Here is a 27,975-nt window from a genome sequence, read left to right on the forward strand (position 1 = left end):
TAAGAACGACTTTGGGCTGTAGAACAACGTCTTACCCTGGACCCAGTGGAAAAGGGAAATCGCAACCTCTCGTGACATAGACAGCTAATACGAGACGGAGAGGCAAGAGGATAGGAGGTAAAAATCACAAGGCAAACATTCTTCCCAAAGTAGCGACCGGTTAGATACTGGGAAACGGGGCTCTCCTACCCGCTGGGGGGAACCGCCCTGCCTGGCGGCCTCGGGCCCTCCCGGCTGTGGGGCCCGGGGGTCCCCACGTGACCGGCCCTTTCTCATTGGCTGCGAGAGGTGAGTCCCAGACCCCCTCTTCCGATTCGTTTTGGGTAATGGCCACGCACGCCCATCTGTTCTCCATGAACACAGGGGGCCTCCACCAAGGGGCGGACGGTATCAGGTAAAGCTCTTGCACGGTTGTCGGGAGCCGACCCACAGCCGACCCTTGACACAATCGGGACGGATGAGACGCATCCGCACAGCAGAGGCGACTGTGGCCGGGTCTCCTGTCCGTCTCCTCCTGTGTGCCTGTCCCTGCCAGCAACAGGGGGTGGGGTTTTCGGACACTAGTGCTTTATAACAAAAAATCTGCACGATGCCTCTGATTCTGCGCAAAATGACTTATTGATCACAGAACAGAAATCCCTAACAACCCTAATGCCGCCTGCTTCCCCCGCCTGGGAAGTTAAGGACAAAATTAAACTAAGGGCAGACCAGCTGCCAGAGCGCTGGAGGAAGCTGTTGCTAGGAATGCCCTTTAAGGAGTTAGCCTTTAAAAGCTCAAGATTTATTAGAGCCACTACCCCTCCCCTACTCTAGACAGGAGTGTTTATTGATGGGACCAGGTGGGTAAAGAAGGAAGGAGTTTTAATTAAATATAATAATCTCAATACATGGAAACGAATACAAAACATGGCCCCCCCAAGATGTATAAGTCAATAGACCTAGGCAAAAGACCGTTTATCTAACTTAGACAATCTAACCTCAATAAACAATAACTGACTTTTAAATCACCCCTTGCACCCTTTTAATTTAGACCAATCCACAGAACCTTAGTAGACATCTAGTTATTAATTGGCACCTCAAAGTTTGTGCCCGTACAGCTTCGTTGGCTAGCTGATTGATAACCCTCTCGGTCAAAATAACCTTTGTTTAACATGATTGATCTGTAAAACCTTCTGCACTTTTCGAAGGTATTTCTATGGTAACCGTTCCTGTTTTAATAATCACACCCTGCACCTGCGCCGCTGAGTGCTGTGTAACCTCCCCTATAAAGATAAAGATGGATTCTTCTCAGGCAGTCAGCCAGGCCCAGAGAGCCCGGCTGTGCTCCGGCACCCCGCTTGGCGCCTGTCTCCTTCGCCGGGCCGCCCCTCCCTCGGGGACCCCGAGACCCGCCAAGGCTGGACCCCGGCCGACAGTCGCGCCAGGCAGTGCACGGCAGTGGGGTTGGCCCTTTGGGGTCCTGGAAAGAATGACGAGGTCATGTTCATAGAACTTGACCAGGGAGGAGGCTCTGTTTTCGGCCAGTGCTCGGACACACGAGTCAGCGCGATGCTAAGAGACCCGACCCAGGAGGAGCCAGGCAAGGGGTGCGGGCGAGGCCGTGGCAGGGAGGGGGGTCACCGTCCAGCAGTCCTTCTGGCAGCGGCGGCCTGTTCCAGCCCCGGGTATTCTGCTCACCACTCGTGACAACACACTCTTGACTCTGTCAAAGCCGGGCAAGGAGGAGAGGTTCTTGCCCGCTCTCTGCCCAAGAGCTCCCCTGACACAGGAGGGGGCCCCAAAGCACCAAAACCAAAACCAGGGGCTGGTGGCCTGGCAAGACGGGAACACCTCTGGGGCGGGCGGGGCAGCCTCTTCGTTATAAATCCTGCTGAGTGCTCTTTTGTTTGGATTGGAAGGCAAGCATATCTAAACACACACACACACACACACACACACACACACACACACAAACGGTTTCCGTCTCCTTCTGCCCCTCCGCGGAGTGAGGGTGGCAAGGTCCGGATCCCTGCCCAAGGAAGCCAATTATGAAAAAGCTGGTACACTCCAAGCCCCTTCTGTAAAATGAACAGCATTAAACAGTATTCACTTAAGGGAAGAAAAAAAAAACAAACAAACAAACATCTGGACAGAAACACCACAAACTCCGTGGCGGTCGTCTCCAGCAAGTTCAGATTCCAGGGGTTTGTAACGTCCTGTGTTTTGTGTCTGTCCATGACGTCTCGATGTTTTAGCAAAGCGCGTGTGCTGAGGGGGTCATCGGAATGGCAGACAGAAAGTTTTTCAGAAGCGGCAGCACCCGCCCCCTGCACCCGTCACTTTCTGCTCTGTCTAAACAGCGAACATCTGTGGGCGGCGCCACGCCCTGCTTCCAGGAAGCGTGCGCGCGCGTGCATGTGTGTGTGTGTGTGTGTGTGTGTGTGTGTGTGTTTAAGAGATAGCAGTCCTGTGCGTTTGAGAACCGAGACGCCAAGCGCTGGACCTTGCGCGAGGTGGCTCAGGCGTCAGTTACGGAGGGAAATGGAACAAGAAGGCAAGCTGTGTGATTTCGTCTCGTGTGCAGGACGGTAGCTGGTGCTTTGACTCTCTGCGGCGGCTGCGCTGCTTCCGTCGTCTTCGAGCACAGGAACACAGACTCGGTGGGAAAGGCAGACTGGGAACGAGGTGAGGCGAGTGGTCTGAGCACCTGGGTGGCTCTGATGGCAGGGGAAAGGAGGCCGCGCAGGAGGGCTGTGGGAAAGGGGAGGACCGTCAGGGTGGGCTTCCCGGAAGGGGTGGGGATGTTTGGGAGCAGGGGACAGTGAAGAGGGGGGCATCGGAGAGGAGGAAGGCAGATTAAGTAAGAGCGTAGGAGAGCTCACTGGCCCAGGCCAGAGTGGGGCCCAGGTGCCCTGTCCCCCTCTGCCCCGAGAGAGGCTGGGGTCCCCGCCTGGGCTCCGACGGAGCTGCCTGGGCAGCCCAGCCTATTCCAACTCTGAACTCTGCCCAGCAAGTTCCACTGAAATGCCAAGGCAGACCAAAGGGCAGCCGGGCTGGAGGCAGATTGTCTTCACGGAAACTCACGCTTCCTGAGGGCCCAGAGAGCGGCCTGTTGACTGCAAATACGTGAGCAGGCGGAGGCGCCGTTCAGTGGTGCCTCTGTGTGCGTGTGGGGAGCGGGGCTCCCGCCCTTGTGCACACACAGCAGTGCACACCTCTGGGCCTGGGAGCTTCCCCCGGCTGGGGTTCGGACAGCGTAGGTCACTCCCCTCCGGGAAGAAAAAGAGAGGGGACAGGAGCGGAGAGGGACGGGGCCTTGGGGCTCTTATTCACCACCACCACCACAAACTTGGCTCTTGGAATTGAAAAGCCGGGGGCTAGGGCTAGCTTCAGGTACAGCTGGACCCAGGGGCTGGAGTGAAGTCTTCAGGACGTAGTGTCTCACCTTTCAGAGGTGGGACACTACAATGCAGTGAGGATGTCATTTAAGGGCGATGGTGTTAAGCCACAGTGTTGTGGAGAGCATTGAAAGCCAGGTCCCCCCTTCAGGACAATATACCTGTGTCAGGTACACATCCCTGCCGTACAGAGTTCGGTCCTGCCCGTGCCTGTGTAGTGGGCAGAATTGTCCCGTTTCTTCCTGGCCTCACAGATTCATGAGAACTTGCCTCCCACGGGCTCAGCAGTGATGCAGGAAGGGACGCCTCCCCCTGTCCCTGGGGAGTCCCTCCCGGGTCCCCAGACGTGGTGCGGGTTGAACTCCGGGGTCATAAAAGCTGTGCCGGGTGTCTGGACCCCCTGCTCGCCCCCGGCCAGCCCTCTCCCTTCTCCAGGCCCCTCCCGGGGTCCTGCCTGGCCACCCCCCCTTTTCAGCGGTGGGCCCCGACTTTGTCTTTCAGCTGAGAGGTCTGCCTCATGGAGGACAACACACCAAGACCCCAAGAGTCCGTCGCTCTCACATCTGCGTCCAGTGGTCCGGACAACGTGGCGGCTGAGGTCTTACAAGGCCTGGTCTGTGTCCTTCCCCACCCCCATCTCGGCCCTGTAGTGGGAGGGGTCTTTGTTCCCCCATTTCCTTCAGTCCACTCTCCCCTGTTCGCTTAGCCGATTGGGGCCGGCATCCCCTCCCCTCCGTGTGTTGGTCTCCTCAGCACAGGGCAGCCCCTTACGTCACCCACTGAACCCACAATGTGCCAGCACAGCCGCCCCCGGCCCGCTGGTCTGAAAGGGCCGTGACGGCCTCAGCCGGGATGAGCCGTGTGAGCTGTGATTTAAAGGATGAGGAGAAACCAGCTATATGGGGGGCAGGGTGGGGTCTCTGTAGAAGTCTCAGACTCTGCGGAGCTGGTGAGCGTGTCCTTGCTCTGGCATGGCCAGGGGGCCCCGTCACCCGGAGCTCCTGGAGCCAGAGAGGACACCCCCTGAGAACACCCGCCCCCCTTCACCGCACTGCACAGCCCGGGGGGCGCCTCTCAGCTTGTGACCTGCAGGTCAGAACACAACTGGGGCCACTGGTGTCCGGGGCCGCGTGGCCAGGCGGCCCCAGCGCAGGCACAGCCGAGCCCTCGGGCTGACCAGGCACTCCTGGAGGGCGGGTGGGGGGGGTGTGCAGCCCCGAGCCCGGCAGGAAGCAGGCGCTGAGTGTGTGCTCTGCAGAATCTAAGTCGCCCCCTAGTCACTTCCCGTGCGAGAGCCCAGGCCCCACCGCCGCCTGCTCCGCGCTGCCTGTGGGCTGGCAGCCAGGGCCTCTCCCCGCTCGGGGGTTGCAGGAGGGGGGCGCTCTGGTTCCCACCTGGGGCAGCAGACTCACTGTGGTCGCTCTCCGGTGGCTTTAGGAGGAAGGCCGGACCCCCGGCAGCGACGCGAGCCCCGCGGTCGGCAGGAACAGCGGGAGCGCGGCCGGCCAGAAGGCCCGCTCAGGATGGTAGGTGGTCCCCAGGGGGGGACGTGGGCCGGCTTGGGGAAGGGGCACCCCGGGGAGCAGGGGGCTGCGGAAGGAGAAACTGCGCTTCCGCCAGTGAGTGCGCCCCGCTGGCCTCTCCCTCCGGTGAGCGGGGCCAGGGGCCCCCGACCTGCTTCGTTCGAAGCAGCAGCGGCCAGAGTGAAACCCCACGGGAAGCCCCAGAATGGCTGCGGGGCGGCTCTGGCTGGCGTTGGGTGGGGTCCCCAAACCAGACTGGCCCTCCCCTCAACCCCCCCATTCGCCTTCTGTCACACACCCCTCCGGGCGCTTTGGGGAACACGGAGGCCTCCCCTGAAAACCCCTGGACATGGCCGGGCCCCTGTTTTCGCACGAGAAGGCCGAAGCCCAGAGAGGGAGAGGGGTGGGCCCAGGTCACACAGCAGCAGGTCGGAGCCTGGACTCGGCCCCCCAGTGCCTAGGCCCACTGGGGTCCTCGCCGGCCAGTCCTGGGTTGAGGGGATCATGGAGGGCTGGGGGCAGGGGGTGGATTCCATCCGCCCGCCTGGGGGTGGGGGCAGAGTGAGGAAGATGCGCTGGGGAGGGGGCAGGGGGGAGGGAGGAGAGGGCCCTGGAAACTGCCGCCTGATGAGCTCTGCCCGGGCATCTCCTGCCCGGGGGACAGCCTGGGGGACCCCAGAGGCTGTTCAGAGTCCAGCCATCATGGCGGGGATAAGCCAGTGACCCAGAGACCAGGCGAGAATGGGCACTGTCAGGGGGCCTGGGGGGCGGGGGGGCCACCGCTGCTGGGTGCGGGGCAGGCTGTCCACGCGTCCTCCTGGGGACAAGTGTCCCGGGCTCCAGGGGAGAGTGATTGCAGGGCTGGGAGCCTCCCTGCCTCGCTCTGCGGACAGGAGGCAATGGGACGGGGCGGGGAGGCAGCCGGCAGGCCGTGTGCCTGTCGGGCAGAGGCACCGAGCGGCAGGAAGGCATGGGTGGCCGGGGCCTTCCCTCTGTTTGCTGCGAGCTGGGGTTGCTCTTCAGCCCCGTGGGGTGTCTAGGCCAGCGCCTGGCTCTCCCCATGTTGCCCTTTTACTGGGCGGCTTCCGCCTGGAGGCAGTGAGGATCCCCACAGGGACGGGGGTCTGGAGGCCGCTCCCGGACCCTCTGGTCTCTTCTCCCCAGGAGGAGACTGCGGCCAGTCCTGAGAGCGAGGGACTTCTACAGGGAGCACGCACAGCTGTTTCGATGGATCGGCATAGGCCTGCTCTGCACTGGTGAGCCCAGCCCCTCCCACCCCACCCCCCGTTGCAGCCCCCTCCACCCCGGCCATCCGTGTCTCAGGGCAGCGTCGTCAGAACTGAGGCGGACCAGGCCTTGTTCCCAGGGCACCATGACCAGTAAGGGAGAGGGCAACAGCTGGTGCCGCATAGTGCAGCAGCAAGCCGTCTGAGAGCACCAAGAAGGGGTAGCGGTGATCTGGGAGGACTTCCAGGAGGAGGTGACATATGAGTCTCCCAGGCTGAGCAGGAGTTAGTTAGGTGGAGAAGAAGGTTGATAAGGAGTGAGAAGGCGCTCCATGCAGAGGAGCCCCAGGAGCAAAGATGAAAGCGGGCAGGGTGTGGGCAGGGCGTGGGCAGGGCGTGGGCAGGGTGCTGGCCAACAGTCTGGTGTGGCTGGAGGGTGATAGGGGTCCCGGAGGGCGAGGCTGGACGGACGGGAAAGGGCTGGCATTGTGTCAACGCAAGGAGGGCCAAACCTGTAGAGAACTTTTTTTTTTAAAGATTTTCTTTCTTTATTTTTAGAGAGGGAAGGGAGGGAGATAGAGAGAGGGAGAAACATCAATGTGCAGTTGCTGGGGACCTGGCCTGCAACCCAGGCATGTGCCCTGACTGGGAATCGAACCTGCGTTGCTGTGGTTTGCAGCCCGCGCTCAATCCACTGAGCTACGCCAGCCAGGGAGAACTTTTATAACAATTTATTTCAGCCAAACAGAGGACACATCTGGTAGCAAGATCTCAGCAGACTGAGAAAAGTGCTTCTGAGAATAACAACGTGCAGTCTCTCTGACGCACTTGAGATCGAAGGGGACACAGAAGGGAGAGCGCATGAAGGTGGGAGGGGGCCAAGTGGGGACCCTCCCGCTGGTGTCCTCCAGCTCATCCGGCCGCAGAGGGGGCGGGGGCGGGCTTACACGAACGTTGTTTCCTCCCACATTTTTTATCCAATGGAAAGGCAGTAGGTCCTCTCTGTTCGCCCCGGAGCCCCGGCTTTGGAAGTCATAAGCCAGGCAGAGCCATTTCCCCTCCGCGGTGCACTACCTCACTCCCGTCTTGAGGCGTGGCACAGGCTGGCTTAGCTCCTGGAAGGGGAGAAGGACAAAGTGGGGGAGGGGGCTCCAGGAAGAAAATGGTCCCTGGTTACTATTTCAGAATGGGACCTGGTCACACATGTGCACTCGGTCCTCTGCGGGACCCAGCGAACTCTGGGACAGACAGGGCATGCCTCTGAGGCTCACCAAGTCCATGCCGTCTCGCTGCCTCCTCACGCACCCCCTCAAGTTTCGCCCGCACTGGGCGCTCTGCAGAGCCTTTTCGTTCATATCCCGTCCACTCCATCACGGCCCCCCAACACGGGAGGGGCGGCTGTCCTCATCTCCGGGTGAGGGAGCTGAGGCTCAGAGGGGCCGGGTGACACTCCTGTCCCGTAAGTCCCGGGCGGAGCAGGCGGAGCCCGAGGGTGACCTGAGAGCTGCAGGGGCCTGCGGAGGCTGGCGTCTCCATCACGGACCCCTTCTCTGTCCCTGTGCCCTCCCCCCAGCGTTCGCTGCCTTCCTGCTGACTGCCTGCATCCTGGATTTCCAGAGGGCCCTGGGCCTGTTTGTTGTCACCTGTGTGGTCCTGGTCTTCCTGGCCCACAGCCTGGGGAAGAGGCTGCTGGGGCCGAGGCTGCTGAGGTGCGTCAGGCCTCTGGAGAATCCCCGCCTGAACCTCTGGTTTAAGAGGTGAGTGAGCTCACGGCCCCCAGGCGGGGTGGCGTGGGTGGGCTGGGGGGAGGGGGGAGGAGTGGGGCGCGTGGCCCGAAGGCCTCTGAGGTCACAGCTCTGGGGTCACAGCCAGGGCCGAGCTAGGGGGGCCTCCGTCTTCCCCAGCAGACAGTCCCCGTGCCCCGGGGACCCTGTCCCACCCCACTTGCCTTGTGGAAGCGCCAGGACAGGTGTTGCTGGGTAGCTTCCCAGGTGGCGGCGGCAGTCTTTGTGGAGATTCGCCAGTTTCCGTCTGGTTCTCCGCCCCATTCGCCGCGGTCACTGGGACAGCAGAGAACAGGACTCCGTAGTCTCCCGAGTGCTGAGACCCCAGCCCGTCCCAGCAGGGAGGGCCCCTATCGGTCCCTCCCACAGACCGCCCCGGAGTGGAGTCCGAGTCAGCAGGCCGGGCTGGGGGCCAGGCGTCATGGTGAAAGAACGTTCCTCGTCACCACTGTTAGCGAACATTGCGCTAGAGGGCCTGGCTTGTGCACTGAGGTGAGAAAGAGAAGTTCAAAGATGCGTGGATTGGAAAGGAGGAGGTAAAGCTACCTTTACTCCTGGACAGCGGGAGGCACGGAGGATTCGTGGAGAACTAACGAGGGAGTTGGACCGGGCCGCAGGGAACAAGATCAACACACAAAAAACGATTGCATTTCCATATGCTCACAGCAATCGTAAGTTTAAACTATAAATACTGTTTAGAATAGCACAACATATGAAACACTCAAGGGTAAACCTGACAAAAGACCCACAAACCTGGGCATGGAAAACCACACAACGTTGTGAGAGAAACGAAAGAAGACTTCGTCCGAATGGAGCAGACTGCCACGTTCGTGAATCAAAAGACCAGTATTGTCAGCATATCGGTTCTCCTCAAATTAATCTACAGATTCTGATAATATCTCAATCGAAATTATAGCTGTAGGCTTTGGGGGCGGAAGTCTAAACATCATGGATCGAGCAGAAGTGCAAAGAGCCCAGACTGGCCAGAACGACTCCGGGAAAGGGGGGCAGAGCTGATGGACCCGCACCGCCTGTCTTTCGGGCTTGTTGCGGAGCTGCAGTCATCGAGACAGCACGCTCCCGGCATCAGAACAGACAAATGGGTCAGTGGGAGAGAATGAAGAGTGGAGAAACAGGCCCACATATATATGGATAATTGATTTTTGACACGGGTGCTAAGGCAATTCAGTGGGGAAATAATGATCATCTCAACAAAATCTGCTAGAATAACGGGATATCCATAGGCAGAAGACGTACGTGGACATTTAACCAAAAGAGATATGTAAGTGTAAGTAAACAAAAGAGAAGGTGCTCAACACCCTTCGTCACTAGGGAATGCAAATTAAAGCCCAAAGAGATACAACCGTCTTCCCACTAGAATGGCTAAGGCTGGAAAGCTTGAGCATAACAAGTGTTGGCAAAGATGTGGAGGCACTGGAACTCTTACATACAGCTGCTGGGAAGGCGAAACTGTGCAGTCACTTCGGGAAACAGTGCGGCAGTCTCCTAAAAAGTTAGACCTGCCCTGCGACTCACCCATCCGGCTTGTCGCATTTACTGCAGAGAAATGAGGCACGTCTATCCCTGCGGAGACTCGCATGTGAACGTGCAGATGTGCACAGCTGCTTTGTCTATAGTAGCCCCAAACCGGAAACAACCTAAAAGTCCATTCACAGACGACTGGAATACTACTCAGCAAGAAAAAAGAAGGAGGGATCGATAAATGCAGAAACATAGACGAATCTTAAAACCATTACGCTGAGTCCAGGAAGTCAGGCAAAAAAAAAAAAATGTGTGCTGTATGATTCTGTCTGTATAGAATTCCAGAAAACAAAGACTCACCTGGTAACAGAAAATAGATCCGTTGTCGCCTGGGGACAAGGAGGCGGGCGAGGCGCTAAGCTCCGTACACGCACCCTCTGGTTTAGTCCTCTCCCAACCCTGAGAAATGGGGAGTCTTCAGCTGCCTTTTCTCAGTGAGGAGGTCAGGCTGAGAGAGGCCAGGTCATTTGCCGGAAGTCACACAGCTGTCTCTCCTCCCACCAACCCCGCCTGTGCTTTCCCGGGGCCAAAGGGGCTGTGGTGTGGGGTGGGGCTGATGCTGAGGACGATGTCTCTCTGCCCTTCCCCCGCAGGGGTCTGGCCGCCGCCGCTCTCCTGGGCCTGGTCCTGTGGCTAATTCTGGACACCTCCCAGCGGCCCGAGCAGCTGGTGTCCTTCGCGGGAATCTGCGTGTTCGTGGGCATCCTCTTCGCCTGTTCAAAGCACCATCGCTCGGTCAGTGCGTGGTTGTCAGGCCTAGAGCGGGCCGCAGCCCCTTCTCTCCCTCTGTCTCCTTGGCAACCACCCCAGTGTGAGGACCCCTCCTGGCTTCACAGTGTGGCTGACACCTCCCCCCAGGCTGCAGCCAAGCCTGCAGGCGCCCCGAGGCACCCCTGAGTCTGGAATCGAACCCCTGAGGCACCGCCACTGAGGAATCATTAGATGCTGAAACGGGTCCAGCTCCCCTCTGCTGGAGCAGGGGCGTGGACAGAGTGGGGTCAGGACAGCTGGGGACCCTGCCTATGGAGGAGGGATGTGGCGGAAGGGCTCGGGCAGACCCCAAGGCCACAACTCCGCCCACCCAGTGACGACCCAGGACCCAGTGCCACAGCGTGCTCAAGGCAGTGGGTTCTTACCTGGGTCCTCAGCCAGCCCTTGCCCACCCCTGCCCCCTGCCCCCTGCCCCAGGCTCATTGCTGCCAAGAGCGTGGCCTGTTACGAGCTCCAGGGAGGAAGTGACCACTCCCAGTAGGTGCAGACCTCTGGCTAGGCCCAGCCCCACCCTACAGGCACACCAAAGCCCCTCAGAGCAGCCCCTGCCCTCCGCTCTCGCCCCACCCTGTCCCCGTGGGTCCCCCCAGGAACTGAGCTCACCAGGACCTTCCTGTGTTGGCGGCAGGTATCTTGGAGGGCCGTGTCCTGGGGCCTCGGGCTACAGTTTGTACTTGGACTCCTCGTCATCAGAACGGAGCCTGGATTCATGGCGTTCCAGTGGCTGGGCCAGCAGATCCAGGTGCGTTCACAGGGCCGGCTGCCCCGGTCGTCTGGGGTTGCCGTTCTGCCACTGTGCTGGGGGGAAGGTGGGCGGTGAGGGATTGGGGGATTGGGACCGGGATGGCTGGTGGGTGGTGGGCCCCAAACAACGGGGGAGGGGGAGGGGGGCGCAGCTGGGGGCTGGGCCCTGCGACTGCGGCTCCCCTCGGGCCCAGCGCCCCTGCCGGACCGCAGTCCCCTCAGAGGCCTCAGCTCAGGGGGCTTCTCAGGGCTCCTGGGCATGGGGCTCTCCGCATTCATCAGTGACGTGGCCCTCACCGTAGCTGCAAGTGCTTAAACAATTACAAGTGATTTCCTTGGTGCGTGTGTGTGTTTGTGCTCAGTCGGTTGAAGCCGCACTTGCGTAACTCCGTTGTTTTATTGCGGTAGACACACCCACCACGACAGTCCCACCAACCCAGCTGTTTCTAAGTCCTTAAGTTCACGCCCGTCGTTGCGCAAGCAGCGTGATTCACTTGAAAGTGTGGATTACCGGAGCCGAGCGGTGCTCCCCGGCCCACCCCTCTCATCATGCAGGGCCCTGTTGGCTCTGGAGGGAACCCTCCCGCCTGTCTGTCCAGGCTCCCCACCCGTGTGGCTATGGGGGTGTCGAAGACAGGGTCGCTCCTCCGGTCACACCCCCTGTTTTACAGACAGGAGAAGGGACTGGTCCCTGCGGTCACCACGCAAGTGTGGGACCTAAGTCGGTCTCCCGTAGAAGGGCGGCCAGATTCGGACACTGAGCACCCCCGCCCAGCCTGGGATGGGGGCAGGGACAAGGCGGGGTCTGTGCCCTTGGGAGGGAGGGAGGGAGCTGGCGGCAGGCACAGGCCTTGTCGCCTCTCAGTGTCTTGCTCCCTTGGGTGTTTCTTTCTTATCCAAACAACTCTCATCTCGGAGTTTTTCTGTAAGATTTATCGGAAGGGTGTGCCTTCTGGAGAACGCGGCTAGGAGGGGAGGGGGCCACGGCCACGCGGTCTGCCCGCTTCTGTGAGGCCAGCCTGCTCTCCCCAGCCCGCCCCCCGGGGCCGGAGGTCCTGCGCCTGGGTGTCCCTCCCCCCCACCGCCCCAGCGCGGTGGGGGCGCCCGCGGAGGCCCCTCCGGCCCCCCTCCTGCCTGTTTCTGTCCCCCTTCCTTCGTGGCCTCCCTCCACTGTTGCGTTTTGCTTCTTTCAGACGTTCCTGAGCTACACCGAGTCCGGCTCCAAATTTGTGTTCGGGGAAGTTCTGATCAAGAGGGTCTTTGCCTTTCAGGTCAGCTGACTCTCGCGCCACAAGGCTTTTCTCGCTGTTGCCAGGCTAGTGGGGGGTCCGAGCAAGCTGTGCGGGCCAGGCCTGGGGTGAGGGGGCGAGGGAACCACAGAAGCTAAGGACGGGAGCTTAAGCCCAGGCCCTGGGAGGGGCCCTGGCCGTGGGACTGCAAGGCCGGGCGGTATGTTTTCGCCGATGTTAGCTGCATCCCTCCTCTTTTCTGCCTTTCCGGAAGAAGGCGCGCCCACCCGCTACTTGCACCTCCCCCCAACCGCGCCGTAGAACCACAAGTTCATGGCCCATCAGGCTACGAGGATGCCCGGCGGTGTCGGGTCAGCCCTGTGCACTGCAGACGGCCACTCCGAGCCCAGGGAGTTCGGGCGCAGCCGGGCCTGGAGCTGGGTCACGGGGTTCCCGGTCAAGTAACCTGTCCCCCTCATCGTCTGAGTCAGTGGCATCTCGCCCCCTCCCCTCCCAAAGAGCATCCCTAGTGACAGCAGTGACGCGTTCAAACCATGTGAATGGGTGCTGCAGATTTTGAGTTTGGCCGTTCCGTCAAGAGAGAGAAGCTGAGGGAGGCGGGCTTATCGGTAATCAGCCTCAGCTGTCGCGCACTAAACCTCGTCCTGGCCCCCGGGAGGCCCTGTCCCATGGGTGAACCCTGGTCCTCGGGTGCGCCGGGGCTTTCCGAGCAAAGGTGGGGGGCGGGGGAGATGCTTCGTGGCCACGGAATTCCTTCCTCAAGAGATGCACTCACCACAGAGTTGCATTCACAGCACCCTTCTCTGTGTCGTGCACCCTCTCACACAAACACGTGTGCACACTCACACACACACACACACGCACACTCGCCAGGACTGGGGCTCGTCCTCGGTGTGGGAGCGGCTCTGTTGTGCTGAGTTGAACAGAAGACTCAGAAGCCTTCTTTCCGTTCTTTCCATGAACCACGTGGACCTAGTCCAAGGCCTGCGGCCTCTGTCAGCCCCAGGGATGCCTTCTCTGGGCTCCTCGGGTTTGCAGAGCCCCAGCGGCTTCCTGCTGGCCACAGTGCAGCTCAGCACCCCTCCCAGAAGCAGAGCCCCAGCTGGAGGCTTCTCCAGCCACCCCCACCTCCCGGGGGCCTGCAGTCCAGCCCGGTTGCCGTGGCAGCCACCTCCCAGCTGGATCGTTTTGATTAGTCACTCCACCTTGGCCACATGTCCCTCTGGTAACTTTCCACCCACATGACCGCTCCCCCCGCCCCCTGCCAGGCCCCCGCGTTCTTCCCGGGTCTGGCTGACCTGGAGCACTGGGTCGCTCACTCGTTCCCGGACACTCTGGCCTCCGCTGCTCGCCACGCCCCCCCGCCACCACTTCCTAGGCTCAGCACTGCTGCCCACGCGGTCTCCCCCAGGAACCCCAAGGGGGAAACGATGTGTTCTCTTCTCCCGAGGGTTTCGGGACATCTGCCTGATGCAGCCCCTACAATCCCCATTGGTCAACCGTGCCAAATTCTGCAAAAAAAAATCAAGTAAGATAGGGACAAAAAAAGTAAGATGACGACTGAAAGGTCCCATTGGATTTAGTAATTAGGGGGTCACTGGTCACCTTGGCACTGTTTTGGGGGGGGGAGTGGGAAACACACGGAGACCGAGTCAGGGTGACAGAGGGGGAGATGGGACGACTGACCCAGGGTGGCCGGTGAGAGCGCGGCCCCTGCAGGGAGGTCTCCAGGGGACTTGGACAGGCGGGGACAAGCAGAGGGGCCGGGCAGCGAGGTCGCTCTGGGCAGAGGGGCGGCGTGTCCAGCGCAGCCGCTTTCCCGTCGTGGTAGTGGTGGTGGTGGTGGTGGTATTGCGGCCGTGGCCTCCAAGGAACCTGCTAGGCTTTGGGGCTTTGTGGTTCTCTGTTGCCTGGGGCTGGTGACCGTGCGGGCGGTCTGCAGCGCTTGGGCCTTGGGGCTGGGGATGTGAGGGTTCCCCCAGACGGCCTTGGGGGAGGTCACGGAGGGCCTGGCTCAGCACCCTCCAGGGGGAGGAAGGGCGGGCCTTGTCTGAGGGGGTTTCCTCCTGCCTTTGGAACCCGACCTGTTTCCTGGTGAGGGCGCGGCCTCCGTTCGGAGGGCGGGGCTCTCAGAGGGTGATGTCGGGACCAGCAGCACCGGCAGCCTCTGGAAAGGCCGAATTCCCAGGCCCACCTCAGGCAAACTGAATCTGAGACCCTGGGGGCGGGTTCTCAGGTGATCCTGCCGGCCCAGGGACCACACTCGGAGACCCAGCGGCTGAGGGGCGCTGGCAGTCTCCCTCGAGCTGTGGGTGAGCGTTGGTACCAGCAGGGGCAGCCGGCTCTGAGTTTCCATCCAGCGGCAGTCAGGGCCCGCCGGGGCAGGCTCCCCGTGGAGGGGACCAAGAAATTAGGCCTCCACGCGAGCACAGAGCAGAGCTCCCCGGGGTCAGGGCAGGGGCTTGGCGACCTGCTTGGTGGACAGGGCGTCCGCTGCGTCTTTGCAGGTGTGTGACCTTGGACAGGTAGCCGACATCCCACAGCCTCGGGGGCCCCATGTGGGGAGTGAGGTTTCCTGGCTGGGAGACCAGCCTCAGGGACATTCTTTAGGATTAAGCCTTCCACCTTGGAAAATCGGGGCTCCCTCTCTTCCGTTCCGTTTATCTTCCCTGCCTGGACAGCCACCATTTAGTCCAAAACACCGCTTCCCTCTCCCAGGAGAGCCAGCCCCACCTCACAGACAGAAAAGGTCTCCTGGCCGCTGCCTGGAGGAGGTCTAATTCTGCAGCCGGGTCCCAGGCCCTGGGCACCGTCCCTCCTGGCCCCGGCCGCCCCGGCCTCCCTGGCCGCCCTGCCAGCCTGCAGAGCGGTCCCCTCGCATGACAGATTGGACAGGCCGTCTAGACAGTACGTGACCTCCGATGCGTTTCCCTCCCGGGGACGGCAGAGTGACGTCAGCAGCCCTCGTGGTGGGGGGGGCGTGTCCGGCACCGGGCAGTCAGGGGCAGTCACGGGACAGGAGAGGCTTTCTCCAGCCAGTGCCCGCGTTCCCTGTCAGGTGACACCCCTCCCCCCTCTGCCCCGCGGGGAAGCGGGTGACAGATGTCGAGTGCAGCAGGTCCAGAGGAGCCCTCCCTCGCCTGGGAAGGAGAGGAAACCCACCCCCTGGTCTTGTCTCTCATCCCCAGGGGGGCGCTGCGCGGGGCGGCCCCCTGCGCCGCCATCCCTGTGCGTCTTGAACGAGAGCCTGAGTCGGCTGCTGCGGATCCCTCCGCTGAAAAGCAAACACAGCCCCCCGCCTTCCCTCCCCGCGGGCCCCTCTTCGGGCCCCTCTTCCTCCCACACGGCCCAGCGTCTGCACCGAGCTCTCACTGCCTCTGCCTGCCTGTCCCCCGCCTCCTGGGTTCGGGGCCGCCCGGCCACCCCGTCCCCACTCTTTGTGTGACAATCTCTCCCCCAGGCCGCCAGGGGCTGCTGCATCACCAGGGGCCAAGGGTCCGTCTCAGTCCTTGTTTTCCTAACGCTCTCTGATGCCTCTGGCCCGGCGGACCCACCTGCCTTCCGGAAAAGCTGCCCTCCTGTCCCTGCTCCGCCTCTGTCTCCTCCCTGCCCCTCTCCCCGCCCTCGGCCCCTCTCGTGACCACGGCCCCGGGGCCCTGGCTGGACTCGTGGCTCTGACCGGCTCTCCGACTGGGGTGTCCTCGGGCATCTCAGACCCGGCGGGCTCAACACCGAGCGGACGGGCGTGCCCCGCACCTGTCCCGTCTCTGCCCCCTCTCCCTGCTCTGAACAGGGCCCGCCGGCTGCAGGTCAGAGGAGCAGCGGAGAAAGTGGACGTACGTCCGCCGTCCCAGCACACGCCAGCGACGACGCGTGCTGTCTGTCGGGGCGTCCAGACCCAGGGTCCGTCCGGTGGCCGGACGCCCTGGCTTCCCCACGCCACGTCTTAGCGTAGGAATGCGCCCCGACCCCTCGGGACTCACTGCGAACGCGCCGTACACCCCACGGTTAACCCCGGAGCGGAGGACGCGCTCCAACAGAACAATGGGGAGAGTGGGGTGCCCAGCGAGTCTCCCTCCCGCCCCGACCCCCAGGGCACGCGGCTCCCTCTCCACTCGCAGCTCCTTCCTGCGCTGTTGCATCCCCGCCCACGGGCACCGCCCCTTTCCCGCTGGACGGCCCCTCCTGGACCTCACTCCAGGCGCCCCCCCCAAGCGAGGGCCGCCTCTTTCTTGCGTCCTGACTCGACCGCTCCGCGGTGCGGCCATCCGTCGGGTCTCGAGAACCCCCCTTCGTCGCGGCGTCGCCTGTGCGGGGGCGGGGGCGGGGGTGGCGCTGCACGCCAGCCGGCAGCGAGGCGGCCCTGGGTCGGGGCGCCACTCGGAGGCCAGGCGGTGCGTGGGAGAGAAGTTGTGCAAGGCCACAGATGTCGTTCCATGCAGTGGCTTCCGAGCTGCTTCTGTCAGGCCGCAGGGCCGCGAGGCTGGGGTCGGAGTGGGCCGTCCAGTGTCTCCGAGGCCCGGCCCCCTACCCCCTGCCCCCTGCCTGCGTCTCACCCCCGGCCTCTGCTCTTCCCCCGGCAGGTCCTGCCCATCATCGTTTTCTTCAGCTGCGTCATGTCGGTCCTCTACTACGTGGGCCTCATGCAGTGGGTGATCATGAAGGTGAGTCCCGGCGCCAGCGCCGCCGCTGAGGCCCGAGCGCACCTGGAGACTCCCGCTCCCTGGGCTCCCGGGGCCCCCGCTCTCCCAGAATGCTGTGCTCCCGGCGCCCACAGTCCGCGCTTTCCCCAGCCCACAGCTAACCAGACGTCTTTCCACAGTGTGTCTTGCCCTGATACTAAGGAGAAAGGGCGCCCAAATCCAAGGCGTAGTTTGCAGCACTGAGGCTGCCTTGGGAAGAAATGTTAGGGGAACAAAGTCATTTTCATTCAGACCCAAGCGATCCTGCGAGACTGGAGCAGGGCGCCACGTCGGCCGGACGTTAGCTGGTGCGCGAGCCGAGTCCCGTGCTCCTGGGCACACACCTGCCGCGCAAACCCAGGGCGCAGCAGCCGGCCGAGGGCCCGGCGGAGGGTCCCGGGGTTTTGCCTGTCGGAGCTCAGAATAAACCTGCGCTGTCCCGTGGCTGCCAGGAATGCCAAACCCGCCCGTGGTCACGTTGACAGCTCACCGTGTGTGGCATGCGGGGGGCAGTGATGCCCACACCTGGGGAATGGGTGTGACCGAGGGGCGGTGGCGAACCGAGACATCTGTGGGAGAGCGACGGGGCCGAACACCATGCCCCCCCGTGAGGGGCTGGGGAGGTGGGGATGCCGGGCCTGGGGGAGAAGGCCGGGGTGGAGGCCGGCCACGCAGCTGCATGCAGACACTGGGGATGGGGGGCGGGGAGGGCAGCCTGAGCAGTGCCAGCGGTGAGGAGGAATTCCAGGGAAACAGATTTCACCTTGATGGAAAGGAAGAATTTTCTAACACAGTGCTTCCCAAAGCCATGTGCGTGTGTGCGTGCATGCGTGTGTGTGTGTGTGTAACTGGTTCCGTGGCAGGTTAATACATGCCACTGGCTGAAGGACCCCACGGTCAGACGGTTTCGTGCAGCTGACCAGTGTAAACCAGTTCTATGCAGGGCTTTTCAGAGCCTTGCCTGAGCGCATATGTGTGGGTTACCTCCAAGGTGTGCGTGTACCATAGTAACCCTCCAGTACACTCGGCCAAGGAATCCTCCCCCTCCCCCACCCCCACCGGTGGAGGTTGGGAACGGGGAGATGAAGGGACCTTTTGGGGGAAATGTAGGTGAGGGGCTCCTACCCGGGTGGGGAGCTGGAGGGAAGACTTGGAAGGTCACCCCGCCCCTGGCTCTGTCTGCCCCTGGGGCCCTCACGGACGGCAGCCCCCAAGCCCTCTGCTTCCTTCCAGATTGCCTGGCTGATGCAGGTCACCATGAGCACCACGGCCACCGAGACCCTGACCGTGGCTGGAAACATCTTCGTGAGCCAGGTGGGTCCTGCCGCCCGCTGCCCTCACGCTGACCGGCGGCCTCCCCGGGAGGCCGGGCGCCCTGGCCCCTGGGGCGCGGCCTCAGGCAGCGGCAGAGCCGTGTGCACCTGCCCCCAGGGTCCCCCAAGGCCGCCGCCCCGCTGGGGATGCACTTTGCCTGGGTCCTACTGGGGAGGACGGTGTCCGTCCAGAGCCTCCGACCGCTCTGGGCCTCGGCTGCCCTGGTCAGCCTAGAGATAGACGCGCAAGCCCTCCGACGGGGTCCACCTTTCTCCCTCTGTCCACGAGGCAACTGAGGCTCGGGTGGGGATGACTGGCTGAGGGCCCACAGGATAAGCCGGGACTTAGAATCCCGGTTTTTCCTTCCTGACCAGGGTTCTTCCCACTGCATCATTTTGTCTTTTCTTTTTTTTTTAAATCTCCCTCTTTCTGAAAATGTGTTTTTCCAAGTAAATGTGGCTCTGAAAGCACTCTCAGTCTTGAACTGCTCTCAGAAGGCCCGGCCCTCCTGCCAGCAGGGGTCTCCCCAGACCGTCCCACGGTCCTGGCCCGCCTGGCCGACACTTCAGCCGCCAGAAGACACACTGGCCTTCCTGGCAACCCCCAGCTGCATTGAAAGCTCCAGGCCGGAGTCACATCTGCTTAGGGTCCTTTGCATGAGAAGGGGTCATCTCTGAACCTCTCCTGTCCTCTGTCTGCTCCCTTGAAAAATGGGGGAGCTCTCTCCTTTCTCAGGAGGTTATGAGCACAGGCATGAGGTGCTCAGTGGGGTGCCTGGACGTGGGGGCACTTGACGGGAGCGCTGGCAGGCCGAGCGGGGAAGGGGGGCGCTGGGGGTCCTTGCATGGAGCCACGCCAACGCTGAGGGGCAGAAAGGCTCAGGGCTCAGACCACAGCCCCCACCCCACCCGCTTCCTTGTCCCCTGGGTCCCCCTGCCTCCTCCCCGGGGTGGGGGTGGGGTGGGAGGGAGGTCCGCAGGGGCCTGTGCCGGCCTGGCCGGCTCTGTTCTGTCTGCCCGACGCCTCCCCTGTTCGCAGACCGAGGCCCCTCTGCTCATCCGGCCCTACCTGGCGGACATGACCCTCTCCGAGATCCACGTGGTCATGACCGGGGGCTACGCCACCATCGCCGGCTCACTGCTGGGCGCCTACATCTCCTTCGGGGTAAGAACACACGCCCGACGGCCGTGCCACCTGCTGTCACCCGTTGGGAGAACATCTGTCCATCGGTCTTAAAACGTCCCTGTGATCCGGTTAGGAATATCAGGATGCAGGAACAGTTTCACCAGGGGTCACAAAGCACAGAACTCCATCCTTACTCACAATAGAAAACAAGACAAGAACCCCCCGCCCCGTGTTGAGCAGTCAGGGGTGTGCATGGGTAGATGCAGCCGTACCACAAGTGCCGGTTAGCCCTGCAGGGAGTGAGGTGGGCCGTGGCTGGCCTCGCACAGTCCCTGGTGCTGTGCGTACACAGGTCGGGGAAGGACAGAATGACCCCCCGTCCCCTGCTCTGGCCCCCGATTGCACCTGTCCCTCTCATGTCTCTCCTCAGGGGTGGCTGAGGGGCGGGCTGGAGGACAGGCCAGCCTGTGCCTCGGTCCGTCCTTTGCTCGGGACTCGTGGGGGGCACCGGTTAGCTCCAGGCCCCTGGGAGCTCCCTGGGCAGAGAGGCGGCTGTGGGACTTTTCAGGGAGGCCTCTCGTCCTTGTCCCCTGGCCTCGCCCCCTCGCCTCCAGAACTGTAGAGTCCCCTGGTTCACACCTTGTCTCCCTGAGGCTGAGGTGGGGGGCCCACCTTATTGCTGGTGCGCCCCCACCAGCGGGCGGGGGAAGGAGTCTGGTGTTCCGGAACCGTTCCTGAAGCGTGTTGCAGGGTGGTGCGTTAGGGGAGGGGATGCCGTCCTAGTTTCGGGACTTAGGGGCTTCGACGGTCCCAAACGTGTTCCAGGTCCCACGGCCGGTCTACAGAACGGCGTTCTTTCTGCTGTGAGCATGTGGCTGCCGTTGCTTGGGACTAAGATCCCGGAACACCTCTGTCCCTTTTCCAGAGTCTGCCTCCCAGCTCACCCTGCCTCCTTGGCCTTTCTCAGGCAGAAGCCCAGGCCTAGCCCCGGGGCAGCAGGGCCTCCCCCACTGACGGGGCCTGGGCACGCACTTCCCAGTAGCTCTGTGGAGTGTGCGCAGGCTGCCAGGACCATGGGGCGGCTGTGGGGCTCCGTTCCCAGCCGGTGGTTGGTGTGGCGGCCCCCAGGCTATACCACCTGGCTATATATATCAGAGAAGCTCTCTTCTGCCCCCACCTGGCTGCTGGCCGCCACTGCAGCGGCCTGGGGCCCTCCCACCCCCCTGCCTTCCTCCCACCCTCCCGCCGGCCTCCCACTCGCTCCTCAAGGCACTTCCTCTCCGAGTGGCCGTCGGCTGTGCCCCAGCCCCTGAGCTCCAGGAAGATCCCTCTTGCCCTGCACCCCTCCTACCGCTAGTATCTGGGGTATGTCTAGACTCGCGCTGTCCGACACAGTAGCCGCTGGCCACCCACGGCTGGGGGGCGCTGGGAACGCGGCTGTTCTGAAATGAGATCCGCTGTGAGACTCGGTGTGGAAAAAAACTAATCCACCTTATTGCTACGTTTAACATGGACTGCATGGGTGGAAAGAGAATATTTTGGATCCATGGGGTTAGTTAAAATGCGCTGTTAAAATTCACGTTAGCTGCTTCTCAATATTGTTGTCATTGGCTACTGGAACCTGTAGCATCCCAGACGTGGCTCGGGTTGTATTTGCCCTGGGCAGTTAGCGCTGCTCTAGACCCCCTCTCTGGCTGGAGGGCCCCGGGGCCGCTCGACCGAGTCCGTCCACGGCGGCTGCCACGCGCTTCTCCCTCTTCACCGGTTTCCCAAAGGCGCTCGGGCAAGCGAGCACCAGCTCTCTCCACTACCTGCAGGGACTGACTACTGTCTCTCCCCACACGCTGGTTCCGGAGCCGCCGTGAGAGGGGCCTGAGATGTGCTCCTGGAGCTGCGGACGGAGGCTGGGCGGGGAGACGGAGCGGGCCGGGCAGGGGCGCACCCCAGGCAGTGGTGCCAGAGGGGGAGCCCCTGGGACAGACCTGCGGGGTCCTGGGCAGGGCCACGCGCACACCTAGCACTTAGTTTCTGCATCTGTAAAATGGGCAAGATCCCTGCCCACCGCACGGCACTAAGAATCAGACGCCACAACAGACAGAAAGCACTTCGCGTGGTGTGGAAGACGAGGTCGTTGTTTCTCTGGCACGTGAGGGTCAGAAATCCACCCTTTGGAAGCAGGCCCGTTCCATGCCCCCTAGTTGTCTGGATGCATTTTCTCTCTCAGTAGAGATCTTTTTGGAAATTCAAAGGGATAGCTCACACCCTGTGTCCCTCCCTCACCCGGGGCCTGGGGACGCTGGGACAGAATGCATTCCTGACCAGGGGTCCGGCAGCAGCAGCGCCTGGGGTTGTCTCGGCCTTGGGGGACAGCCGGCAGTGGGGAGGTGGGGTGTGGGCCGACCCGGTGGGCCAGGGAGCCCTGCCTGCGCAGGCTGGGGAGCGGGAACCGACCAGCTGGGGCCTTTGAGGCTGTGGCCGCGACGGGCTCACAGCGTCCAGGAACGGAACCATGGTAGGATGTGTTCCCTGCTGGGACTCAAGGTGACAAACCAGGGGTACCCTCCAGGCCGGAGGGAGGGGGAGGGTCCCTGCCGGGGGAGGGCCGGCCCCGAGATTACCTAAGAGGTGCTGCCCTGGGCCACACCGTCTGGCCCCCACACATCCCCCTCTCGGCAACCCCCTCCCTCACTGTTGCAGATCGACGCCGCCTCCTTGATTGCTGCCTCCGTCATGGCCGCCCCTTGTGCTTTGGCCCTCTCCAAGCTGGTCTACCCGGAGGTGGAGGAGTCCAAGTTCAGGAGTGAGGAAGGAGTGAAACTGAGCTCTGGGTGAGCACAGCGGGGGCGCCCACAGAGGGGCCAGTGGGGATGGGGAGGTGGGGGACAGGGGCAGAGGCGGGAATGGCAACGAACCCCACCCATTTCCTCTGCCCGTCCACCAAGCCCAGGCCCGCCACTCTGCTGGCCCTGCTCTCACTGGGGCTCGGCGTAGACACGCACGGCCTCCAGCTCCTAGGTCTTGACTGCCGTGCTGGGGCCAGCAGGAAGCGGTGGGCTGGAGAAGGCGTGGGCCTTGGGGCTGTGGGCTGGAGCGTGTGGTGAGGGGGCCGTGAGAAGGCTCCGTGCCACCCTCTCCACCCGCCTGGAGCCCCGGCCGCCAGGGTGTCATGCCACGCTCACACATCGAGCGCTCTCGGGGTCCCCGCTCACCTCCTAACGTCCCGGCGTCACAGACTTGACAGCAGCCATGGAACATGTAGCAAAGGTGCCGCTTTGACGGGCGTGCTGCAGGGTGCGGTCCGCAGCCGGAGCCTCCCGTCTTCCTGGGGGTCCGGGGCAGTGCGGCCCTAGAGAAACACGATGCGAGCCACACCTATCCTTTTAGAACTTTTTGTTAAAAGATGTTATTTATTTATTTTTAGGGAGTGGGGAAGGGAGGGAGAAACAGAGGGAGAGAAATATTGATGTGTGAGAGAAACATCGATCGATCAATCGTTGGCCTCTCACACGCCCCCCTCCTGGGGACCTGGTCTGCAACCCAAGGCATGTGCCCTGGCTGGGAATCGAACCAGCGACCTTTCAGTTCACTGGCCAGTGCTCAATCCATGGAGCCACACCAGCAGGGGCCACATCTATAATTTTAAATTTTCTACTTGTCTTTTAAAAAAAGTAAAAAGAAACACATGATTTTTGAAAAGATTTTATTTATTTATTTATTTATTTAGAGAAGGGAAGGAGGAAGAGAGAAACATCAGTGTGTGGTTGCCTCTTGCACGCCCCCTACTGGGGACCTGGTCTGCAACCCGGGCACGTGCCCTGACTGGGAATTGAACCGATGACCCTTTGGTTTGCAGGCCAGCGCTCAACCACTGAGCCACACTAGCCAGGGCGAAACAGATGATTTCAATAAAAAATATTTCATTTATCCTAATATATTCCAAATACCATTATTTCAACATATAAAAAACGGAAATGTAATCACTTTATAAAATAATAATTTTATTTTGACACTGGCTTCATTTCGTACTAAATCTGCCAAGCCTGGTGTGTCACTTACACTTACGACACGTCTCGGTTCGGAGTAGCCTCCTTCCCAGTGCGCCAACGCCACGCCTGGAGGTCGGCTCCTGCCTCAGCCGCCCTGCGCTGGAAGTCTGGGTCTCATCCTGGGGCTGGGACCGGCCCCTTTCTTTGTCTGGGCGTCAGAGGGGAAAGCAGGACCTTGAACTCAGAAGTACGTTGTCCGGGGCTCTTCTCTGCCCCCTGTGGGAGGAGGGGCCCTGCTGTTGGTGGGGACAGACCAGTAAGATGGCTCTTGGCCCCAACAACAGAGATGCCCGGAACATCTTAGAAGCCGCCAGCACTGGGGCCGCCATGTCCGTGAAGGTCGTGGTCAACATCGCGGCCAACCTCATCGCCTTCCTGGCGGTGCTGGCCTTCATCAACGCTGCCCTCTCCTGGCTGGGGGAACTGGTGGACATCCAGGGGCTCACCTTCCAGGTACAGTTCCAGGCGGCCAGCTGAGCCCATGGAGGGGGCGGCCCGAGCACTGGGTGGGGGGTGGGGGGTGGACACCCGGCAGAGCCCAACCAGCCCAGGTCCCAGCAGCTCCTCTCGCCTTGTGCCTCAGCTCCTCTGCTCCTACATCCTGCGGCCTGTGGTCTTCCTGATGGGCGTGGCCTGGGAGGACTGCCCCGTGGTGGCTGAGCTGCTGGGGATCAAGCTGGTCCTGAACGAGTTCGTGGCCTACCAGGAGCTCTCCCAGTACAAGCACCGCCGCCTGGCGGGGATGGAGGAGTGGGTCGACGGCAAGAAGCAGTGGATCTCCGTGAGTGTCCCGGTCCCCTCCCTGAGGCCGGGGCATGACTCCTGCGGCTGTCCGCCCCGCTCTCTGGGCCTGTGGTGACATTCAGCCTCTCGTTTTATTTATTTATTTAGAGGGAGGGGAAGGGAAGGAGAGAGAGAGGGCGAGAAACATCAGTGTGTGGTTGCCTCTTGAGCACCCCCTACTGGGGACCTGGCCCGAAACCCAGGCATCAAACGGACTGGGAATCGAACTGGCAACCCTTTGGTTCGCAGGCCCACGCTCAATCCACTGAGCCACACCAGCCGGGGCATTTTCTTCTATTCTTTTAAAGAGAGTTTGCATAGTGTTCGTTTTAGTATCCATACGTTCTTCCCCACCTGCTATTCGGACATAAGCATCATTTTTGATGTCTGTATCCCTTCGCATGTAAGCAGCCCCCTGCTGTTCGGCCCTTCAGGGTAAGGCCATTAACGGGTGATTGTGCTCGACGCTGAAAGGGACAGGTTGGTGCACAGAACCTGCGCCTGCTCCCGGCTCACGTCCGTGGGAGCGTTCCCAGATGTGAGGGGACCGGATCGCATGGCGTGGGCCCTCCCGAGGCTGCTGCCAGCGACTTTCCCAAAGGGCTACAGCCGCTGAAATCACCCCCACCCCTCCAGCTGTGCCTGGGAGCCTTGACTTTCCCACACGCCCGACAGCGTGGAGGAGCCTCTTCAAAAAAGAAGTCCTGCTCTCTGAATGGGCAACCAATAGCTCATTCTTTTCATTTGTGTTTCGTGGGGTTACTAGGAACTTTTAACAGGAATAATTTTTTTTTGTCTTTCAAGTTATATATTTTGTTTAATTGTAAAGGAATGTAGTCTTTAAAAAAAAAGTTTGTATGGAGTAAAAAACCCAGATTTCCCCTCACCGCTCACCCTCCGTCCCTGCCACCCTCTCCTCCCCGGGTGCCCGGTGCTCCCCGGACACAGCGCCATCCTCGCCACGGCCCTTCCGGGCCGGCACCGTTGCCCCCACGTTCCAGGCGGGGACACGAAAATGCAAAGAGGCCGTTGACTTGCCCAACCTGATCATTCCCCGGGGGGCCAAGCCCGGAACCCCAGTCGGTGGGGCTCCACGTCCCTGGGTCCCCACCCTCAGCATGACAGCACCCTGGGAGCTCTCGCCTGAGAGGTCCCCGGGGGGACAGAAGCACGAGACTGCAGAGTGTCGGGAAGGGGCCGCGTGCCCAGGGGCCCCCTGAGTGCTGAGCTGGGTAGCGCGGAGCAGACCTGAGTCACAGCCGGAGAGGCTCTGATTGTGCAGCCTGAACTGACTTCTCTCCAGGCGGGTGTGCGAGGCCTGGGCGGGGGCACCGCACCGAGCACGCCCAAGGTCAAAGACGCAGAGACAGTGGGTGATCTTCAGTCCAGGGCGCCGGGTGGCATGGGGTGCTCCCGTCCCATCCGAGGGGAGCCCCTCCTCACTCGTCTTCTGTCACTGCAGGTGAGAGCGGAAATCCTCACGACCTACGCCCTCTGTGGGTTCGCCAACATCAGCTCCATCGGGATCATGCTGGGAGGCCTGAGTGAGTGCTGGGGGCGTCCGAGCGCCCTGCGCCGTCTCCCGGGGATCTGTAGGCCTGGCTCCCCGCTCCGTCTAAGGCAAAGTCTGAGTGAGGTGGCCACAGAGGCTCCCCGCTGCCGGGGAGCTCCCCGATTTCCCTGCTTCTGGGGGCTGCCCAGGCCGAGTCCGGCCCTGGGATCTGGGGCAGGGGGGGCAGGAGGTGCGGTGCCCCCTGAGGCCCTGGGCCGCCGTTTCCCGCACGCACAGGGGGCAGGCAGGCCTGCATTGCCCAGCTCTCAGCTCTCCAGAGGAACCACTCCCCCTGCCTAGCGGGGGAACTGCCCCGTTTTTCTGGCCGGGGAGCTGAATCTCGTAGAAGTGAGGTGATGGCCTGAGTCTCTCAGATAGCGGCTAAGCCTGCGTTGAATCCCAGGTCCGCCCGACGCCAGGCTCAGGTTCTTGTTCGACCTCCGCCCCTGATGGCACGAGTGGGGTGCCACCTAGCGGCCCGAGTCAGGCCGAGGGAGTGACCTTGGCCTCCAAAGCTCAGCCAGTGTCAGGCAAGGAAAGGGAGTCAGCAGAGGCAGCCAGAGGTGCAGGGCATGGGCCGGCCGAGAGGCCCCTGCGTGCTGGCCCTGAGCCCCGCTGTCCCCCCGCAGCCTCCATGGCGCCCCAGCGGAAGAGCGACTTCTCCCAGATCGTCCTGCGGGCACTCTGCACGGGCGCCTGCGTGTCCCTGGTGAACGCGTGCGTCGCGGGTGAGCCCCTGCCTGCCTGCCTGGCAGAGCCGGACTTCCTCGCGGGGCTGAGCTCAGGGGCGCTCTGGCCTCTGCAGCCGTCCCTGGGGGTGGGGGGAGGGGTGCTGAGCAGCACGGCTCGCTGACGGGCTCTCCCCGCACAGGGGTCCTCTACATGCCCAGGGGGGCCGAGGTCAACTGCACGGCCCTCCTGAACACGACCTTAAGCAGCAGCAGCTTCGAGGTGTACCAGTGCTGCCGCGAGGCCTTCCAGAGGTGAGGGCCCGGCCGGGGGGGGGGGGGGGGGGGGGGGGAGGGGGGGAGGGGCGGGGGGCGGCGCCTGGGGCACCAGGGCCAGGGCCGGGGGGAATGCCATGGCTGCGGCCCACGTGGCTGCGGCCCACGTGGCCGGGGAGGAGGAGGAAGTGGGGCCTGAGGACCCAACCTGGGGAGGAAGGACGGACGGACGGGAGACACGGGGCTGGTTTCCGGGGGGGACGGCCCCGCCCCGGCGCTCCGCCTGCAGCCTCCGCTCTTCTCCAGCGCCAGCCCAGGCTTCAGCCCCGGGGCCCTGGGCAACTGCTGTCACTTTTACAACAACACGGCCTGCGTCTAGTGAGGACAGCGCGCCGACGACGTGCCTTCCGGAGACGGCCACTCCCCAGGAGGCGGCGGGGTCCGCTGTCCTTGGGGCCTCTCCTTAGGGGGGCCCCAGGGTTCAGACCCACCACGGCCCACCCCGGGAAGGAGCGGTGGGGCGAGGGGGCGGAGGCTGAGCGGGTGGGGGCGTGAGTGAACCAAGGAGCTCCCCACCCCTCGCCGGCGGGCTGCTGCCCTAGTTTCAGCCCGTAAATGTGAATTCTCAAGATCACTTCTGTCTCTTCTCCCCGCGCCCCCCCCACACCCAGTAGCACCCTGGTCTTCTCTGCCTCCTGCCCGGCCCCGGGGCTCTCCCACGGACCCTTCCCCTCCTTTACAGCCCCTTGCCCCCGGCGTTTCGGCCCCTCCTCCCCTCCTGTCCCGGCCCTAGGGGCTTACCCCGCCCCTGGATTCTCCTGGAGACCTCCCCGCTACTTGCAGAGACCCCCCACTGCCTACCCCCCAGCCCTTCCCCAGCTGGCGCCCCGTGGAACACTGTCCCACGTGGTGTCCGCGGGGAAAACACTGCGCTGAATAAAGTTGGGTTTGGTTTTTTTCTTTTAAAACTACGGACACGTCAGAGCTCCTTGTGGACACGGTAGGAGACGTTTCCCAAACTTACTGGGCCGTGGGAGCCTTCCTGGTGGGAGTTAGCGGAAGGTCCCGGGGGACACAATACTGATTAGTGCTGAAACTGCTGCGTTTCACACAACTGTGCTACTCACCCACGTTCGCACAGCACACGCGCCAGGCACCGGGCTCGGGGCTTCATACATTCTAACTCAGCGTCTACACAACAGCCCCGTGAAGGCAGGCGCTAGGATGGGCCCCCCCCTGCCCTTGAGGCCCAGAGAGGTTAAGTAACTTGCTCAGAGGGACACAGCTGGGGAGATGAAGAGGAGGGTTTGAA

General features: G+C 62.3%; 1 protein-coding gene across 2 annotated transcripts; it reads left to right on the forward strand.

Moving 5' to 3' along the window:
- Positions 1-2,396: 2,396 nt before the first annotated feature.
- On the forward strand, positions 2,397-27,634 carry SLC28A1 (solute carrier family 28 member 1). 2 transcript variants are annotated; one of them, XM_045824817.1, is made up of 18 exons: positions 2,397-2,664; positions 3,879-3,990; positions 4,815-4,903; positions 6,065-6,156; positions 7,700-7,883; positions 10,046-10,187; positions 10,852-10,965; positions 12,161-12,238; positions 16,801-16,881; positions 18,133-18,213; positions 19,252-19,377; positions 22,036-22,166; positions 23,669-23,837; positions 23,968-24,165; positions 25,630-25,711; positions 26,349-26,447; positions 26,591-26,702; positions 26,970-27,634. In XM_045824817.1, exons 2-18 carry the CDS (start codon positions 3,895-3,897, stop codon positions 27,040-27,042), a joined length of 1,947 nt encoding a protein of 648 aa, XP_045680773.1. In that variant the 5' UTR covers positions 2,397-2,664; positions 3,879-3,894; the 3' UTR covers positions 27,043-27,634. The 2 variants fall into 2 exon arrangements, with proteins under 2 accessions (XP_045680773.1, XP_045680774.1); XM_045824818.1 differs by lacking the exon at positions 12,161-12,238.
- Positions 27,635-27,975: the final 341 nt, after the last annotated feature.

The sequence above is a fragment of the Phyllostomus hastatus genome, unplaced genomic scaffold (genome assembly GCF_019186645.2).
Source record: "Phyllostomus hastatus isolate PE091 unplaced genomic scaffold, TTU_PhHast_1.1 phas_scaffold_555, whole genome shotgun sequence".
Classification (NCBI taxonomy): Eukaryota; Metazoa; Chordata; class Mammalia; order Chiroptera; family Phyllostomidae; genus Phyllostomus; species Phyllostomus hastatus.